The sequence below is a fragment of the Rhinichthys klamathensis genome, unplaced genomic scaffold (assembly GCF_029890125.1).
Source record: "Rhinichthys klamathensis goyatoka isolate OS25496 unplaced genomic scaffold, OSU_Roscu_1.1 h1tg000006l_1, whole genome shotgun sequence".
NCBI lineage: Eukaryota > Metazoa > Chordata > Actinopteri > Cypriniformes > Leuciscidae > Rhinichthys > Rhinichthys klamathensis.
Window position 1 is genome coordinate 1,285,294 of NW_026606559.1, and position 18,119 is coordinate 1,303,412.

The 18,119-nt window shown below is 39.5% G+C and overlaps 2 protein-coding genes across 2 annotated transcripts in view; both read right to left on the reverse strand.

Annotated features, from left to right (window-relative positions):
• The window catches only part of plekhf2 (pleckstrin homology domain containing, family F (with FYVE domain) member 2), a 218,134-nt gene that overhangs the window by 159,329 nt on the left and 40,686 nt on the right, over positions 1 to 18,119 (reverse strand). The window lies entirely within an intron of this gene.
• Positions 1 to 18,119, reverse strand: part of si:dkey-22o22.2 (neural-cadherin) — a 116,663-nt gene that overhangs the window by 7,898 nt on the left and 90,646 nt on the right. The window contains 14 exon segments of the mRNA XM_056257029.1: positions 39 to 162; positions 797 to 924; positions 1,235 to 1,362; positions 3,055 to 3,269; positions 3,399 to 3,676; positions 4,533 to 4,768; positions 5,405 to 5,589; positions 7,936 to 8,029; positions 8,813 to 10,430; positions 10,904 to 11,187; positions 14,789 to 14,932; positions 15,885 to 16,071; positions 16,228 to 16,355; positions 17,615 to 17,864. Of these exon segments, the coding sequence (XP_056113004.1) occupies positions 39 to 162; positions 797 to 924; positions 1,235 to 1,362; positions 3,055 to 3,269; positions 3,399 to 3,676; positions 4,533 to 4,768; positions 5,405 to 5,589; positions 7,936 to 8,029; positions 8,813 to 10,430; positions 10,904 to 11,187; positions 14,789 to 14,932; positions 15,885 to 16,071; positions 16,228 to 16,355; positions 17,615 to 17,864 (3,999 nt within the window).

Below are 18,119 nucleotides of genomic sequence, written 5' to 3' on the forward strand. Positions count from 1 at the left end.
GGCATCTAGGAAGATAATCACATTTACACTAGTTTTACCTGACTGTCCACCACAAGGTTCCTCATACATCCCACAAATCCTTTGTAATTGGGGTGTAATTTACGGGGTGAGTGTGTCTCTTTAACCCCACCCAACTGGAGAGGCTGGTAGATGTCCAAAAACCTGAAAAGAAAAGAACATATGTGCATTTAGTTTACATCAAAACCAGGAACCATGATTTGGAACTTGCTATCGCTAGTCAGAGGCATCTGGTATTCTAGAGAGCATTTTATTTGACAAATATTTGTATATTCCTGAGTGAAAGATAAGTTAACATAATTTTTAGTCTTTTGTCCTGGAAACACACAAGCATGTAGACAGGTTTAAAATATGAGGCCATGATCAAAAATCCACAAAACTTTAGTTCCCTTTCGAATGGAATTTGACGCTGTGTCAAGATGTTGACGCCATGGGATCGGTTCTGCGTGACCGGTGTCTGAAGCACGTGTGAAAACATGCCAATCTTGCTGACGTGAGATCAGGTGATGTAGCGTAGCAATTCCATAAAAGGGCACCTACATCCCGGAATCCCTTAGATTCTAATTGTCCGAAGGGGAATTCCCTTCTCAGGGAACTGGGTTACATACGTAACCTGAGACGTTTTCATTTCATGGGTTCTTTAATAAACTTGGCTTTTAACAAATTTAGCAATTCTGAACCAGCATGCAAATGGTCAAAGCTGATCTTTTCACCAGGGTTTTTCCTCGAACTAATCGATATATTAAGATCAAATGTATTTATAGCAGCATGTTTTTACCTTTCACTGCCTGGGGTCTCTCCGGAGGCCTTGCACACCGACTGATCAGTCTCAGACATCTCTACTCCAAGGCCTTCCACCTCATTCACCATGGCACCAGAGCAGTAGTCGAGAATCATCTGTACAGTCTACACAAAAACACATAAACATCCACACTCGAATGATTGTACCACAAGGCAAAGTGTTACACCACATCTGAGTGCAAGAGAGGTCACGTTTTATAATGGAATATATTTATACCCAGATCCCAGAGGGCGATAAAGCTCACAATCTGCTACCTCAGATCTACGTGATGATCTGGACTCTCTGACAGCTTCAGATCTCAATGAAATTGAGGTAAGATTGAGAACATTATGAAGTTAAACAAAAATTCCTCGGGGAATGGCAACTGCCCAGTGTCTCAATCTGGTCGTGTGCATTTTCAATCTATGCTTATACCTTGCCATCGCTGATGATGTCGAGGTGATGCCAGCGGCGGTCCATGACAGTTGCTCTCGCGGGCAGCTGCAGTGTCAGAGTCCCAGAGCCGTGATTCACACTCAGCGTAGGAACTCCATTTTTCAGCTCTATTGAATGTAACAGAATAATGGAATTTCATTAGAAGACACACGGAATATTGACATGAGTCTGTTTAAAAGTTTGGGGACGGTATGATTTTTATTCTCTCCAAATCTCTTGTGCTCACGAAGGCTGAATTTATTTAATCAAAAGACAGTAAAACCAGCAATATTGTGAAATATTATTACAATTTGAAATAACTATTTTCTATTTTGATATATTTTAAAAAGTCCTTTATCTCTGTGACGGCAAAGCTACATTTTCAGCAGCCATTGCTTCAGTCTCCCATGATCCTTAAGAAATAAATATATATATTTTTTTTTTTTACAATGTAAAATCTTTACTCTCACTTTTGATACATTTAAGGCATCCTTGCAAAATAAAAGACTATATAAAAGACAAAAAAAAATCTTTACTGACCCCAAACTTTTGCTCAGTAGTTTATAATTACGGTAGATCACTGAAGAAGCATTTCCACTGACAGGGAAATCTGGAACCATTCCACACATTTACACCACAGAAGGGCAGTTCTGGACCAGAAACCTTGGATAACTCATCTTGTTTGTGCAACGGACATAAATGACACCTCAAACATGCAGCTTGTTTCTTTTATAAGCATGATTTTTGGCCCATAAAATAGGAAAAACGTTCCCATAGTTTTGACCCAAGGCTATTTGGTGCCACTAGTTTACCTTTAACAACAAGTTTTCAAACTCATCACAGGGAAGCATATGACACCGGTACAGCAAATGCATGTGACATGAAAATCTAATGCGGTTTTATGCCCCCTCAGATTAGTTTTGACCCCCAGCTGAAAAAAATGCTTATTCGTAATCAATTTGTAGTTAGTTTGAAATTGCTGTCACTGCAGTGGAGGGTTTTGGCCCCAGTTCAATAAAAACATGTACCAAACTGATGATGTAAGCTTATGCAAGGCCACGGGAGGGTCGTTTCCTGAAATCATACGACCAGTTGCATAATACAGTATTGGACAGGTGGCACAGAATCTGAATATGACCTTCACCAGTGACCTGGTGTCAAGATCAATGCTGACCCAAACCCCACTCTCACCACAGCTGACCACACACATTTACAAACATCTATCATTAATGGCTCACTTCAGATTGTGCTTGTTGCCATTAATCGATTTTAGTCACACAGTTAATTGGTAGACGAAATTAATCTCATGCAGTGGTAACAAGAGAATCTTAAATCATAATGGTACTATGAAGGTTGTTTTTCCATTATTGAGATTATCTTTGAATGCGTTGTTCAGTTTAATGAAAACAAAAAACATGAGATGTTTACATATGTGCTTTTAGTCTGAACAGCTTTTAGTCTGAGTGATTTTTTCAGGCAGTCGGAAAATGATGTGTATGTTATTGTTAATGAATATTAAAATAAATGATTTTAGTCTAGGTATTGAAATAAAGCTGAAATAAAATAAAATATATATATTAGATGAAAAAATGTTGGAGAAATATTGCTCTGACAACTAAATGATATAAGTACCAAAATTACTGAAATAAAAATAAATGAAAGCAATCCAGAAATATAAAAAAACTCTTAAAATGCTAATAAAATAATGAAAAATACTATAATAGTACATAAATAATACTTAAATTACACTTTATATTCTAAAGTAACACACATTAACACACGTTAATAAACAGTGAAACGTGACAATTTGGCTTACATACCCAGAGCAATAAAGTCCTCTTTTTCTCTGGGCTGAGGTGTTCCTATTGGGCCATTGTAGAACAGCAGGCCATTGGCTGCCTCTGTAATGAACTCTAGAGAGATGTGGCTCTGGAAGCAAGGCCTTATGGGAGGGAACCAAGCATAGCCATTGCCGAGGAAACTGTGTTTGGTTTGCTGACATTCTGGCCCATCAAACATAGGGGGACATTTACACCTGCAACAGAGCAGTAGACCAAATATGAAACTGCCATGGGATTATATGATTAAACAATATTTATTCTATCATATAGAAAAAAAGCAGTAATTAACAAGACTTGAGTGGTAGAATGCTAGACTGTTTTACCAGTAGCCTAGTTCACTATCCACACAGGAGCCTCCGTTCAGGCAAGGGTTTTGTGAGTACGAGGAGCAGTGCAGGTGAACGGCCTCTCGAGCGATGCAGCCACACTGAGCGCTCGCTTTGGCTGAGACAGACACCAAAGAGACGTTCCCATTGTTCAGTGTTTTAGGGGTGTCACTGAATGTCACCCTGCTAGAGCAGCCACCTGTCTGACAGCAGGCTGCATAGGCGCACTCGTCCACCCCCACCTGTAGAATGGACACACCCAGGGCGGACTCCAACTGAAAGAGAAGTACAAGTCCACAATTTATTACTTTTAACTATATTTGGTAATTGATATGTTTGTAAAATTATTATTTATGAGCTTTTATGGGTCACCAACATAAGAAAAAGTACACAACAATTTGAAACATGTTTGTTACCCAATATTACTATAACTAAATAAAGAAATGAACTTTTATCTTTTAATTAAATTAAATTGATTTATTTATTATTTTAATTTTTTGTTCTTCCATTGTACTTTTGTTTCTCTTTATTCATTTTAGTTGTTTGGAGAAAAAAAGAGCTCGGTCATTCTACAAAAAAAAAAGTTCATCTTTGGTGAAGAGATTTACAATAGGAATAATACAAGACAAGTGATTTACCACAATTATTTTGTGGTTGTGCGCGTGTTTGTTAGTATGAGTGTGTTTGTTCTGGGAATGACGGGGGTCGGTCTCAAAGGCAGTCCATCACATCCCTCAGCAGCGGCTTTAAAAATGTCAGAGCAGCTTCCTGTGTAGTGCATCAACATCATCTCGGTGAGAGCATTAGCACCATGCTGGGGTGTGAAGAGCGGCCACTCTACACCTGATTTATAGACTGGTGGATGCTGCACAGAGAGCAACATGATCTTTCTATCCCTCCCTCCCAGCATCCTTGCTCGCCTCCCAGTCCCAAAGCGACAGCCCACCATTTCATACCTTACATGGAAATGAAATATTCATTGCCCCATTGCAAAGTGTGTCTCCTAGTGCAGGTGTTACACGTGTGTTAATGTGAACGGCTTCATAGACTCCATGTCTATGCCTATGTGAAAAACACAGGAGACGCGGATTGGTGTGAAAGTGTGAGTTTTTGTGCGCTCGTCTTTGTCACCTTAGCTTTGTGCATGGACACGTAGCCGTGGAGCTTCTCCGGCTTGTAGTATGGGGAGCCATGGGCGGCAAACCACACGCTGAGGTGATGCTGAGCTGGCTGGCTGCCACTAGCCAGGCTGAAGACATCAACATTCTCCATATCAGTCTGGAAAAGCTCGGACAAGAGGCGGTGGAAACGCATGTATCGGCTCTCCTCATTGGTTGATGCTCGGAAAAACTCATTTGCAGTCAAGTCTGTGCATAACAAACACACACATACAAAGAACTTACCAACAATGTAAAACCCAAATACATTTATTAACGTGGGTTTAATTTTGCATGAACGTTTTCCACAATTTCTCTCACCCTATTTTGTAGGACTTTTTTTTTTACCCTGTCCCTTTAAGATTTCGAAGCAAAGGGCCTCTTTGCATGTGAAATGAGCAAGATCACTTACTCACGGGCTGCAGATTGCATTATTCTCATTCATCAATATCAGCCTGCGTCACATTGTGACAGGTCTACAAAATCTGCATTGAAATGTGATGCACAAACTTTTAAGGTCAAACGAAATGGTCTTTAAAAAAACAGCCACTTTTTCTAATGGGATACAGGGATTCAAATGCATTTTATTGATGTATATTGATGTAACAATTGAAGAACATGCACTTTTTTTCTGCCTAGTTTATTTTACACTTGAGAAGTTACTGTAGAACTTACAGTATGTTTACATAGTTTTATTTCAAGCAATCAAGGAAAATGCCATTTTTCATGTTAAGCATTACACTTATGCATGCATATGTTTTAATAATTAATTGATTAATAAATCAAAACAAAAGTGAGCTGGTCTATATTAAGATTTCAGTTTACTTGAAAGGAAGTGTCACTCACTGGCCAGTCTGATGGAGCCAGCATTCCTCAGCGCCTCCACCTCCAGCTCCATCACCGTGACCTCGGCCGATGAGGTGACGTCGGGCCAGCTCTTATCTGCCACCCTCACCTGCAGGCTGTAGAATCCAGCTGCTGTGCCCTCCCGGATGCTCAGCTGACCGCTGTTCTGGTTCAGGCTGAACTGCCTGTGTGGGGGAAAAGGACAAGAATTAATGCATGGCTCAAGATTCAACTAGTGTGTTGATCATTTTGATTTACTACCTTTAAATGTTTATGATAATAAATATTAAAAATAAAACGTATCATTTACTCATGTCGTACAATTAAGATGTTTAGGAGAATTTCTGGTCTGTTCTTAACACAAATCTATCTTTATGACTTTATAGGAGTTGAAATATAGTGCACAGGACATACTGACCACTGTTATGATACTTTTTCTAATTTTGGAGCTTGACAGCATTTGCCCTCCTTCACTTTATCTTAAGGAAAAGAGCAGCATTTGGGTTTGGAACAACATGAGGGTGAGAAAATGGTGTCAGAATGTCCATTTTTGGGTGAACTATCCCTTTAAGCCCAGACAAACCAGAGTGAAAGTAACTGTACAGTAACTGGAGATTCATTCCAAGGTTCATTCCTGGATCATCACACATGAGAGAGCAGCACCAATGCTGTAAGGTGACTCAAGCTGTATTATTAATGGCCGTGTGTATATCAGTGAAAGCACTTATGTCAACTCCTGTCTCCGTCTCCAGATGTGATGACCATGACAGGGACACTTCTGCTGCTCTGGATAAGAGATTCCAGGAACAGCTGGGCAGCACCAATGTCTCTTTCTCTCTCTCTTAGTATGGATACGCTTTTTCTCTGTCTAGGTCACAGTTGTGTTATCCCTGCTCTGCATTCTGAAGTGTGCATTCTTTCAGTTTTTTAAGCATAAACCATCACTAAATTGTGTTAGATTAATGCTTAAAAATATAATCAGCACCAAATCAGCATATTAGAATGATTTCTGAAAGATCATGTGACACTGAAGACTGGAGTAATGATGCTGAAAATTCAGCTTTGCATCCCAGGAATAAATTACATTTTAAAATACATTAAAATAGAAAACATCTATTTAAAATTGTAATAATGTTTCAAAATATTACTGTTTTACTGTATTTTGATACATGACCTTGAACAGTTTTTTTATGAACTTCTTTCAAAGCACAACCCCAAATGGTATTATATAAGAAAAATCAACTTAAAATCCATGATATATGTTCTGAAATCTTCTAAAAGCTTCTCAAATAAATGTATCTTGTTATAAGGATGTATTTATTTTTATTGAAAAACAAGACAAAAATTCAGATTAAGAAAATAATGTTTTGCATTGCTGTCTTATGTCATGCTGCTGACATCATGTGTAAACTATTAAGTGTCAATTATAAAATCAAATGCCTTTGTGACCGTATCTACTAACCCAAATTAGCATTTTCTTACAAAAACTTAACGCACAGAACAATTTGTTTCTGGGAAACATTGAGGAAGGATTTGTGGTGATTTTTTGTACTGTTTTTATGAAATAAATGGGAAATATATATTTTGATGATTGCAGACCTGCAATTTCATTGTCTGCTGCTCACTGCTATCTCATGGAACCAGATTTCAAACAAATTTTACATTTATTGTTGCATTTGCATCTACAGGCTTGTGTGAGTGATGGGCTTGTCTTGTAGTGTGCAATGGGAGGACAAGGACACAAAATGAAAGTGACACATCTATTAAACAACACTGGTTTATGGCTCTTAATATGCTGTTTGCAGTGAAGCTCTGTTTGGTCTTGTAACTTCAGACATTGTGAAGCAAGGTCGCTAAACTCACAGTAGTCACTGCTCAAATTAAATTCAATTATGTTCATATAACAGGAATAGAGTTCCACCTCGATGGTAACCTTCAGCTCCGGTGCCAAATTAGGTACTTAACTGTCAAGTAAGCACATGAAAAACTGCTTGGATTGAAGCTACGCTCTCAGTGCCAAGAGATGTGTCACACTAGCAAGCATCAAACTGCTAATGTATTAATGTGTTAATTATCCAAATTAATGAGAGCAGATCCGCCACAACACACCGTCAGGCACAGCTCTGGATGTAACTTGAAATAGACTGTGATTGAACTCAAGACTAAACTGATTGAGTTGGCATTGGTTGCTGGAGTGTTAGCATAATCGCTTTGCTTGAAGGTGCCATTGCTGGCATGAGCCACAGAGTCTGGTTTGGACAAAGACCATCATATAGATGCAGCTCATTAGAGAGAACCTCTAGCCAACGTAATCTTTTTATCAGTTACTAGGAGAGAATCTGTGTATCACTTCAGAGTGAATTTTGAAATTAAAAAGGCGAGTGACAGGCAAGATGTCAGTAAGCTAATATGCCGTGCTCTGCACGCTCTCATCCTTTATCTTCCCTCACTTTTGTTCTTTTTTTCTTCTCCTGTAAGTGTCACTTGACACAGTAGAGTTTGAATCAAACTTCAATAGAAGATCAAAGCACCTGGGGGGTTTGCCTTCGAACTTGTAAACCTTCTCGCTCCAATCATCAAGGTCAGGGGATTGAACCTGTCCAAGTACCGTCGTGTGGAGTGTACCTGGGGAAAATACATAATGAGGTTAGAGACAAGCTACCTCCATCTAGGCTGCGCGATACCTGGGGCGATGTGCGCGTGTGTGGGTGGGTGGAGAAGACCTATCTTTAAAGAGATAAGCAAAAAGCAGAGCATCTCATTGGCACATATGGACCCACTTAAACAGCACAGTGGGGGGGATGCAATGCTATTAGCATGCAACATTGCCATTTCTCCAAAAGGCAAAACGAAATGCTGTAATCCTGTTAGTCATGAAATCAACATCCTTTAAAATGGCTTGTGTGTATGTGCCTCTTAAACCTGGGATTTAAGTAAATTGTTAGCATCATGCCATGTTTGAGCTACATGACAAATTCTTCTTAGAAATGGATTTCCATCAGAGAAAAGAGAAAAATGCTAAAAATATATCAAGTAATACTACTTTTACCATGGCATATTTTGAAGTACCCTGGAGTACCATGTAAATATCATGCTAAATTAACATTGTAACACTTACAAAAAGTACCATGCTATTACCATGGTATTTTGGACTTGAAAATGGTTCTACCATGGTATTTTAATCTTGTACTATGGTACAACCATGGTACTTTGGGCATGTAGCATGGCAATAAAACACATTTACAATGCAGTACCATGGTATTTTCTGAAGTACCATGAAGTACCAAGTAAATATAATGCTGAATGAGTATGGTAACACTTACAAAAGTACCATGACACTACCATGGTATTTTTCGACTATTTAGCATGGTAGTATTAGCATTGTAGTATTTATTCTTTGGAACATACCCTGTAAGTTGTACACTATGAACTCGCTGTGTCCAGGTGCATGGGGATGGTCATTTTTATCTCCGATTATGACGGTAAGTGTACTGGTGGAGCTCATTGGTGGAGAGCCACTGTCAATCATCAGGATGGGGAGAAGATACCGCTTCTGCTGTTCCCGGTCAAAGCTGCGGAGAGCGGTTATCATGGCACTGCCATTCCGCAGATCAGTCAAATTGAAATTAGTAACATCAGAGGTCAACATCAAAAGACGAATGGAAAAAGGCCCTCCGTTGGATGAAGTGTCTCTGTCAATAGCATGCAACAGAACAGATGAGTCATTCATGTGGACGACTTGTGGAGCAACAGTGTTCTCCCACACAATGGGCCGATATGGAGCCTCAAACTCTGGTCCGTTGTCATTGACATCCTGTACGGTCACTAACACAATGGCAGAGCCGGTCAGAGCAGGGCTGCCCATGTCTGTGGCCAGGATTATAAGCCTATGTTGGGACACCTTTTCCCTGTCTAGAGAGTCAGCAACTACCACCCAACCGCTCTTATCCACCAGGAATTGTTGAAAGGGATCGGATTCTGGGGCGATGCTGTATGTAAACCTCCCATTTTGACCAGAGTCCAGATCCACGGCTGTCACCTGTGCCACGATAGTGCCCACTGGGACGTCTTCGAACATGGATCCTGCCTCGTAGAACTGTGGGAAGAAGACTGGTGCGTGGTCATTGGAGTCTTCCACCTGAATGATGCAGTAAGCCAGGCTAAAGAAGTCAGCATCCTCCACTTTGACTGTCAGGTTGAATGTGCGCTCATGTGGCTTCTCAAAGTCAATCTTCTTCTTCAGTCTCACAATGCCACGGCGGTTTACCTTGTCTGTCTCGATGAAGAATTTACGGTCTTCATCTCCACCAATGATGCTGAACGTCATGATTGAATTTTCACCTTCATCCCCATCGGTGGCAGCCACTACCACTACCTCGCTGTTGATGTCCAAGTTTTCTGGCATAGAGGCCATGTAGACCCTCTGGGTGAACACTGGAGGATGGTCATTGACGTCGGAAACTACGATAGTGGCTGTTCCTGTTCCTGAAAGTCCTCCTCCATCACGAGCTTCCACCACAACGAGATATCGATCCACCACTTCCCTGTCCAAAGAGCGCAGAACAGTATAGATGGTGCCCGTGGCTGGGTTGATGGAGAAGAGGTTGAGATTGATTTCATTGCGCACATTCTGCACAATTCTATAGGTCAGGATAGCGTTCTTGCCAGCTTTTGGATCATCTAGGTCAGTGGCCCGCATCTCCATGATGGAAGTGTCTGCTGGGGAGTTCTCAGGCACGTGCCCCAAAAAGCAGTTGTCCGTTGCACATAGGAAAACAGGTGCATTGTCATTGATATCCTGCACGTCGACTAGAACATCAGCAAACCCGGTAAGACCTGCCCCATTCTCATCAGTGGCAAGTACAAGGAATTGCCAGGCCGAGCGAACCTCACGATCTAAACGGCGTTGCACGAAGATCCTGCCATTCATCTCATCTATGGTGAATTCGCTACCAGCTCCCTGCCCGTGTAGAGAATAGCGGACTGCACGCTGGTCTGCCTCTTGATCTGGATCTGTAGCTGAGACCTGCGAGAAGAGCAGATGGGGAAAAAAACAGGCATGCATTTAAGAATTCAACACACTAGTCACAGAACATACGAGGCAATTAAAAGTTAATAGTCACAGCAAAGGAATGCTGATAGTTCTCTCCGCCTCTTTTCCGGTATGTTTATGCAAAGTCTTTGAAGTCTATTTTTTTCACTGACAGCACAGTAGACAGCAATATTGAGACACGCTAGCAGAGAATGACAACCTTGGCAGGTGTGTCAAAATATTAATTTCAAATAGGCCTTACCTTTTTCTTCCAAAGATTTAAACTACATGAGGACATTAATACCCATTACATATCATTTCAAAGAAACCCGTAACGAAACTGAAACCAATTTGTAGCAAGACATTCACAAAATTATTTCAAATCTCTGCAAAAGGCTGATTTTTCTCTCTACAACATTGGCATTTTCTTGTAACTACATGTGTCTTTGAGTGTTTTAACCCCTCACCTCTAGTACAAGGACAGGAAGCTCTGTAAGTTCCTCCATGACACTGCCGTGGTACTCGGTCTGAGTGAAAAGGGGTGCCTCATCATTCTGGTTGATGACATTAATGACAACCATTGTCTGGTTTTCCCATTTTCCGTCCGACGCGACCAGCCGTAACTCGTAGCGCTGCACCTGCTCATAGTCTAGCCGCTGGGCAATGAAGATTGTGCCAACCTCTGGCTCCACATCGAACGTGCCCATGGTGTTCCCGGAGGTAATCTGGTACCGTAGTTTGGCATTGGCACCTGTTTGGGGGTGTTTGGGGAAGCGTTAGCATTCTAGGAAGTGTTAAGCTTGGCAGAGCTGGATAAAAAGAGAATGTCAGCATTAATCTGTGCTTATTTGATGAGGATTACATAAAGGACAAGAAAGCTCTAATGCACACAGGCATGATATGATTGTGCTTAAACACTGAAATCATGCATACACATACAAAATGTCACAGACAAACTGTTTTGTACAAATTTTTTGTACATATTTGTCATTAAACAAATCTCATTAGATAATAAGATAATATTTTTTTAGAAACTCACCAAATGCACACAAATTACACACTTCATATAAATTAACAGCTAATAAATCAACGCTGAACTTACTTAAACTGGACAATGACTTTCTTATAGAGCTGCTGTACAGCCAAAACTATCTTTGCTGCATTAATTTCCTGTTATCACTGTAAAACTTATTTAAAACAATCTGGATTTAACGATGTAGATCAGTGGTTAAAAATGTATCTCGAATTGATTGATTTAAACAATCACCACAGTCTAGATTTAAAACTGAGTAACGGTTGTCATGTGCTCTATGAAATCCAAACAATAATACTTATTATAAAAAATAATACAAAAATTATACCCTTCCTTTTATATGTGTTTGAAAATGTATCTTATTTAAAACAACCACCATAGTTTATCTTTCGTACTCTCTGCTGCTCCCCAGCTTGACCCCAACTGGCTTTATCCATCCATGGTACACTGAGGGGGAAAAGCTCTAGTTTCGCGCCAGCTCTGTTTACCAGTCCGGATCAGATTCTATGAGACAAACACCATCTGGGCGTGATGTGTGAGGATTTCATTAGAACATGTCCTGCTCATCCTGGCTACGGCCATCATGGATGCGAAGTGTGATGTGCTGTGACGCTTGCTGAGGGGAGCTCAAGTGATTTTGCCAAAAGCAAGCTTTCTTAATGACCAGGCGGGCCATTTGGCGCCCCCCCCAGGCCAACCAGGTTAAACCTAACTACTATGATCTATAAGATGGTCACTGGCGATGAAAGACAGCTGAAAGTCTAGGAGACCTTGTGCTCATTCAGCTGTTGAAGAAAGTTGTGCGTGTTTTACATATTCCATCATTGAAATCAGTCTGGAGTTTAATGAACAGCTCAAAGAGGGCACTGCTAATCAGCTTTAGGAAACACTTAACAGGACCATAAAATTCCTCCTCTCCTGCAAATCAGCTCCTAATTATTCCTATTCCCCATTTTCATCCCCAGCGTAATAAGAAATATCGCATTTTAATGGCGATCTCATTCATTGTGCCTTCCAAAGCAGGGAGGGGACAGAGGGACATCAAGCTTCGATTTGCATTTCCCTTCATGACAGTCGTGAGATATTAGCTTACGCTCTGCTCAGGACTGTCCATCCAGCCATGGCAGGTCATGTCACCCTTCTCACCTCCACAGCAGCGTAGGAGTCTGATCATTAATGAGCTATCAGACACCTGCACGTCTCCATCCCGCTGCCCCTGTCTCCTTCACTCCAGCCTGCTTGTTGACACGGCTCCACGCCACACGTAATTTGTCATGCATATGTAACGGGTGAAGCCGTGTCGCTGTGAGAGACATTGCGCTCCCGCCTGTTTGTTTATTTGACAGATGAGCCGAAGTCGCCATGCCCTGATGGAAATCAGAGCGAGATCAGGTGGAAGAATCGTGCCACCGAGATGTGTGGAGGTGACAGCCTGGAATATTCTACAGGCAGAGGATGAGAAATGAGGGGGTGGGCAGACAGGCAAGCTGCCACGCTACGTTGGACCGATAGGTGATTTGTCCAAGCCCGTCGCGCTCAGATTAACAGGAGCAACTCTATGACTGTCGGAGGAAACAAGCGATGAACCGAATGTTCCAACAGGAGTAACAAAATCAACAGTAGAAGACGCTTAGTAAACCGGAATATGCAAATTTGACTGACCACTGAGAGTTTGCTAGACTAATTCATAGCTGCTCATGCATTAATGTGGTTTCAGCTGCTAAGGTGATGTTTTCAGGCAGTGCTGAGATTGTCTGAAGGATATGCAGCTCTCTAAAGACATAAATAAAACATTTATTAAACAGCCAAGTTTCATTTCAGAGGTCAAACAATGCATATCATTAAGGTAAAGTACGCTGTCAGCAATGCTCGTACACATAATTTTGGCATCTTACATTACAGAAAAAAAAAAAAAAAAAAAATACAGACCATTTTCTGTAAAATGGTTTAATGGTGATAGTTACATCATTGCGAAGTCGGTGTGCTACTGAAATAAACATGAACTCCCTGCAGTTTCAGCTTGCCCTTGAGGGGTTCAGCGTACTTTGGTAACAATACTAAAGGATGCTGCTGTGCGGAGCGGTTAGGACAACAAAACTGCATGTTGTTCCTTTCTCTGTTATTAAGAGATAGTTTGTCAAAAAAATTGAAAATCTGTCAGTATCAGGGTTATTATAGTTAACTAAAACTAAAACCATAAAAAAAAATTGTTGCTTGAAAAAAAAGTTAAAATATATAAAAAAAAATTCCAGCTAGTTGCCAAGGAAACATTTTTTAATTTTCATTTAGTTTAACTTGATTTATTAAAATAACTAAAAATCATGGTAAAAATAAAAATAATAAAAACTATATAGAGCTTAAAAAAAACAACAAAAAATTACTAAAAATTCAACTAAAATTAAAAACTATTATAGAATCTCAATGGCACTAAATTTAACTGTGTTGTGAACCTGTATCAAACAGTGCATCAATTTAAATTAAGCAAATATTTTTTTTTTTTTTTTTTACTTTTCCTCACACAAACACGTCAACTTTAGAAGTTATGGAATAAAGTGGACTAGTATTATGGCACTATCATCTTCTGTGTTACACACAATAAAAAAAGAAAGTCATACAAATGAGGGTGAGTAAATAATGGCAAAATTTTCATTTTTGTGTGAATTATATTTTTTATACGTTTTTTCTTGTAGTGACTAACAGATAATGGATGAATGAATCTGTGTAGCTTGTTTAATACACTTGTTTTTCCCCCACATTTAATCTCTGGTTAAGCCACCTAGTAAAGCCTCTCGAGAATTCTGTCAAAAATGTACCATTACACATTTTTGTATATTTTATATATTAGGCAGAGCTGCCTATTTCGTTCCATTTAAAATCTCAATGGTTATTTGCCTGGGCCCTCAGATGTCACACAGCTCATGTAAATTTCTCCACAAAATCTTGCACACAAGAGTTTACTTCTATCATTAAAGAAGGCCTGCTACTTATTTAATTCTTTTTCTTGAAGACAACAAAGAAAAACAAATCAAAGAGACAAACATCAAATGGGGTGCTGAAATTGTTCCTCCCACATTCACCACAGAGATTTGCTAACAAGCTCAGCACAAAAAGAAGCGAATTTTCCACCTAGATTTATTTTGCTCAATTTCTTTTTGCAACCCCTCCTCCTCCATCTCTGTCAAAAATATCAGTGGGCTGTCAGAAAGAAGTCAATGCACAAACAAACAAAACTAAAACAACAAAAACCACAAACTAAAGACAAGTGACATGACCACCTGAATAAGATATTTGACACGCCTACATACAACAGAAAAATTACCTTCATCTTCATCGTTAGCTGTAACGGTAATGACCACGAAACCCACTTCCTTGTCTTCCTCCACGCTGATCTCATATACAGGCTGAGAGAAAGCTGGAGCATTGTCATTTACATCTGTGACAAAAACCCTTACGTAGGCTGTGTCTACAGGGTAAAAGAGGTGTGTATTACTTTCAGATCACATCAATACATAAAATATCTCAAGACAAAAGCTCTTCTTTAATTAATAAGTAATTAATTTATAAATCAAACAAGATGGGACAACAGAAAAAAAAACAAAGTCATTGGTATAAAGTGTATAATGAAATTTAATTATGATTAAAATTCAAGTGAATGTGAATATGTGTATATATTTATACATTTACATGACATCACACTAGTTGGGGTTAGTATGATTTTTTTATGTTCACCAAGGCTGCATTTATTTGATCAAAAATACAAAACAGTAATATTGTAAAAAATGTTTTTATAATTTAAAATAGCTGTTTTAAAATGTAATTTATTCCTGTGATGGCAAAGCTGAATTTTCAGCATCCTTACTCCAGTCTTCAGTGTCACGTAATCCTTCAGAAATCATTGTAATGTGCTATTTCTTATTATTATCAATGTTGAAAATGTTTTTGTGGAAACATTTTTTTCAGGATTCTTTGATGAGTAGAAATTTCATTTGATCCCACACATTTTATTTGATTATATATATATTTTTTGTAACAATGTAAAATCATTTACTGTCCCTTTTGATCAGTTTAACGCATTCTCTCTATTTCTTAAATAAAACAATTATTTGTATTTATTATACTATTTGCAAGAACACAGACTCCATAGAAAGTGTTAATAAAAAATATTATTTGTAAAAACTTGTAGTAATGATTTATTCTATAAAGTGTATTAAACATCCTAATCCCTGTTTAATATTAAAACTGAGGTCTAATTATATTATACGTGGCCTAAATTACACACAAATCCCTGGGTTGGCATTAGTTCTTCATTAGGCGTGACTCATTGAAGTCTTAATGAATGGAGTTCATTCTGGAGGCTGGTGAAGGGGGAAACAGAGTGACCGAGGGGTTAAGAAGACGTGGTTGATGGATCACACCTGTGTTGGGTTGGCCCTGCTGACCGGGTCGGGCCGACTCGGAGCTGTCCTGAGACTGGACCTCGATCAAGTAGGAGCCTTTCTGCTCACGGTCAAAGGTGGCCCGGGTGTGGATGATGCCCGTGTAGGAATTAATGCTGAAGAACTGCGAGTCGCCACTTTGATCCTTCAGAATGATGTAGTTAATCTAGGTAGGAAAGAGTGTCAAACAAGATTAAAAGAGAACTATGCATCAAATAATTTAAGAATCACGTACAGTATTAGACAAATATTAAGTCATGTGATCTGGTACTTCTAGAGTTTTAGAAAGAACCAAGAAGGATCATACTCAGAAGATTCTCACCATGCCATGGAGACCAGAGTCCAAGTCAGAGGCTGAGACCTGAGCCACTGATGTGCCAATCTCTGCACCCTCTGGAACCGTTGCCTCATACGTGGATGACATGAAGAAGGGAACGTTGTCGTTCACATCTGGAAGAAAAAAGAATGAGAGCAATCAGTTACAAATGAAACACTACTGAAACAAATCTTCCAATGGATTCATATGGACATGTTAGATTAGAGGTAAAAAATATTTTTCAGTAAATACAGTGACTCCACAAAATATTTAGTGTGAGGTTTTAATGTGTGGATTTAAATAATGCAGGTTTATTGTCTGGATTCTTTGCTCTTAGTGGATTACAGCTCCTCTAAACTAGTTGTTCCGTGGGCTTTTTGTCTCCTTTTCCCTATATTTCAATCTCCATTTTCCTCTTAATTAATGCTGATGTGGTCTCAAGTGTTGTGCTTTGATGCCAAAGCTCTTCACTGTTCCTATTACACACACACCGTCACTCTGCGCCCCCCACCCGCCGCCTGTCATGCACTCATCAGCACACTAGATTTCCACATACACTCAATGACAGAAGAGAACACTTTTTGTGTACAAATGCACAGCACAGGCTAAATGAGCTATGAAGAAAGGGAAGAAAAAAAACATTAGCGTCAGCGCCTCAAACACAATCAGTGGATCAGATCAGACACTGCTGTGCTTCTGAGAAACCGCGCTGGCATGAAATGCTGATTGCTAAACTACCGCAAATGTGTTTACCTCTCCGAGGGCACACAGGCAGCGTGGAACCAGTTGTCGAGGAGTATTTGTAGCGTGCTAGTGAGAGGTGTCAACATGGACTATTATCATTGTGTCAGATTTTTACATTTTTGTTCTCCTTTCTTTCTGTCTCACACTAAGGAAGAAGTACAATGGAGTTACCATGATTTTTAGACATGGAACCATGGTGATACATTTATAATGTTACAAAAGTTTTATAATTCAGATAAATGCGGTGCTTTTGAACTTTCTATTCATCAAAGAATCAAACAAAATGCATTGCAGTTTCCACCAAAATATTAGGCAACTTTTTTTAACATTGATAATAATAAGAAGAAATGTTTTTGAGCACCAAATCAGCATATTAGAATGATTTCTGAAGGATCATGTGACACTGGAGTAAAGATACTGAAAATTCAGCTTTGCCATCACAGGAATAAATTACATTTTAAAATACAGTATATCAAAATAGAAAACAGTATGGCAGTGTATATACATACTGAAAAGCATCCATAAAACAGTTTAAAACAATCTAAAATAGTAATAAAATAAACAAATAAATACATAATTAAACCCCAAATTTGCAGCATGCCTAAATATAATGCAGTTGTAATTTCCAGAAGATCAGGGTATCTCTCACCTGTGATGTTGACATAGACAGTGGTGAAGGAAGCTAGCGGTACAGCCGCCACGTTCTGCACACGCACTCGGAGCGTAAAGAAACGCGTGGTCTCATAGTCCAGATTCTCTGCCACCAAGATAGAAGCAGAACCGTCCCTCCGGTTAGGCTTGATGTAGAAGCGCACAGGCATGTTGGTCTCGGGAACCTGACCTTCCTCCAGGTTATAAGTCACCCTGGGGTCACCAAGAGGGGACGTTGCCTTGATGGTCTGTTGGGAGGGGAAAATGAGCTTGAGGTTGGTGATATAAAATTAACACATGGCCTGCATGGTGAAATATTATGTTATGAAAAGGGCGTTGGAAAATGTGAAACCTTTTGATGTGCATTACCGATATGGGTTTGTGTGTGCTTGGATGTGCTATAATACTTTAAACACATATTCATGTCAGATGTAAACACCTATTCCTAAAGCTCAAACAAGATAATTAGCATAATTTATGAGTAGGCATTTGAAATCAGCAGA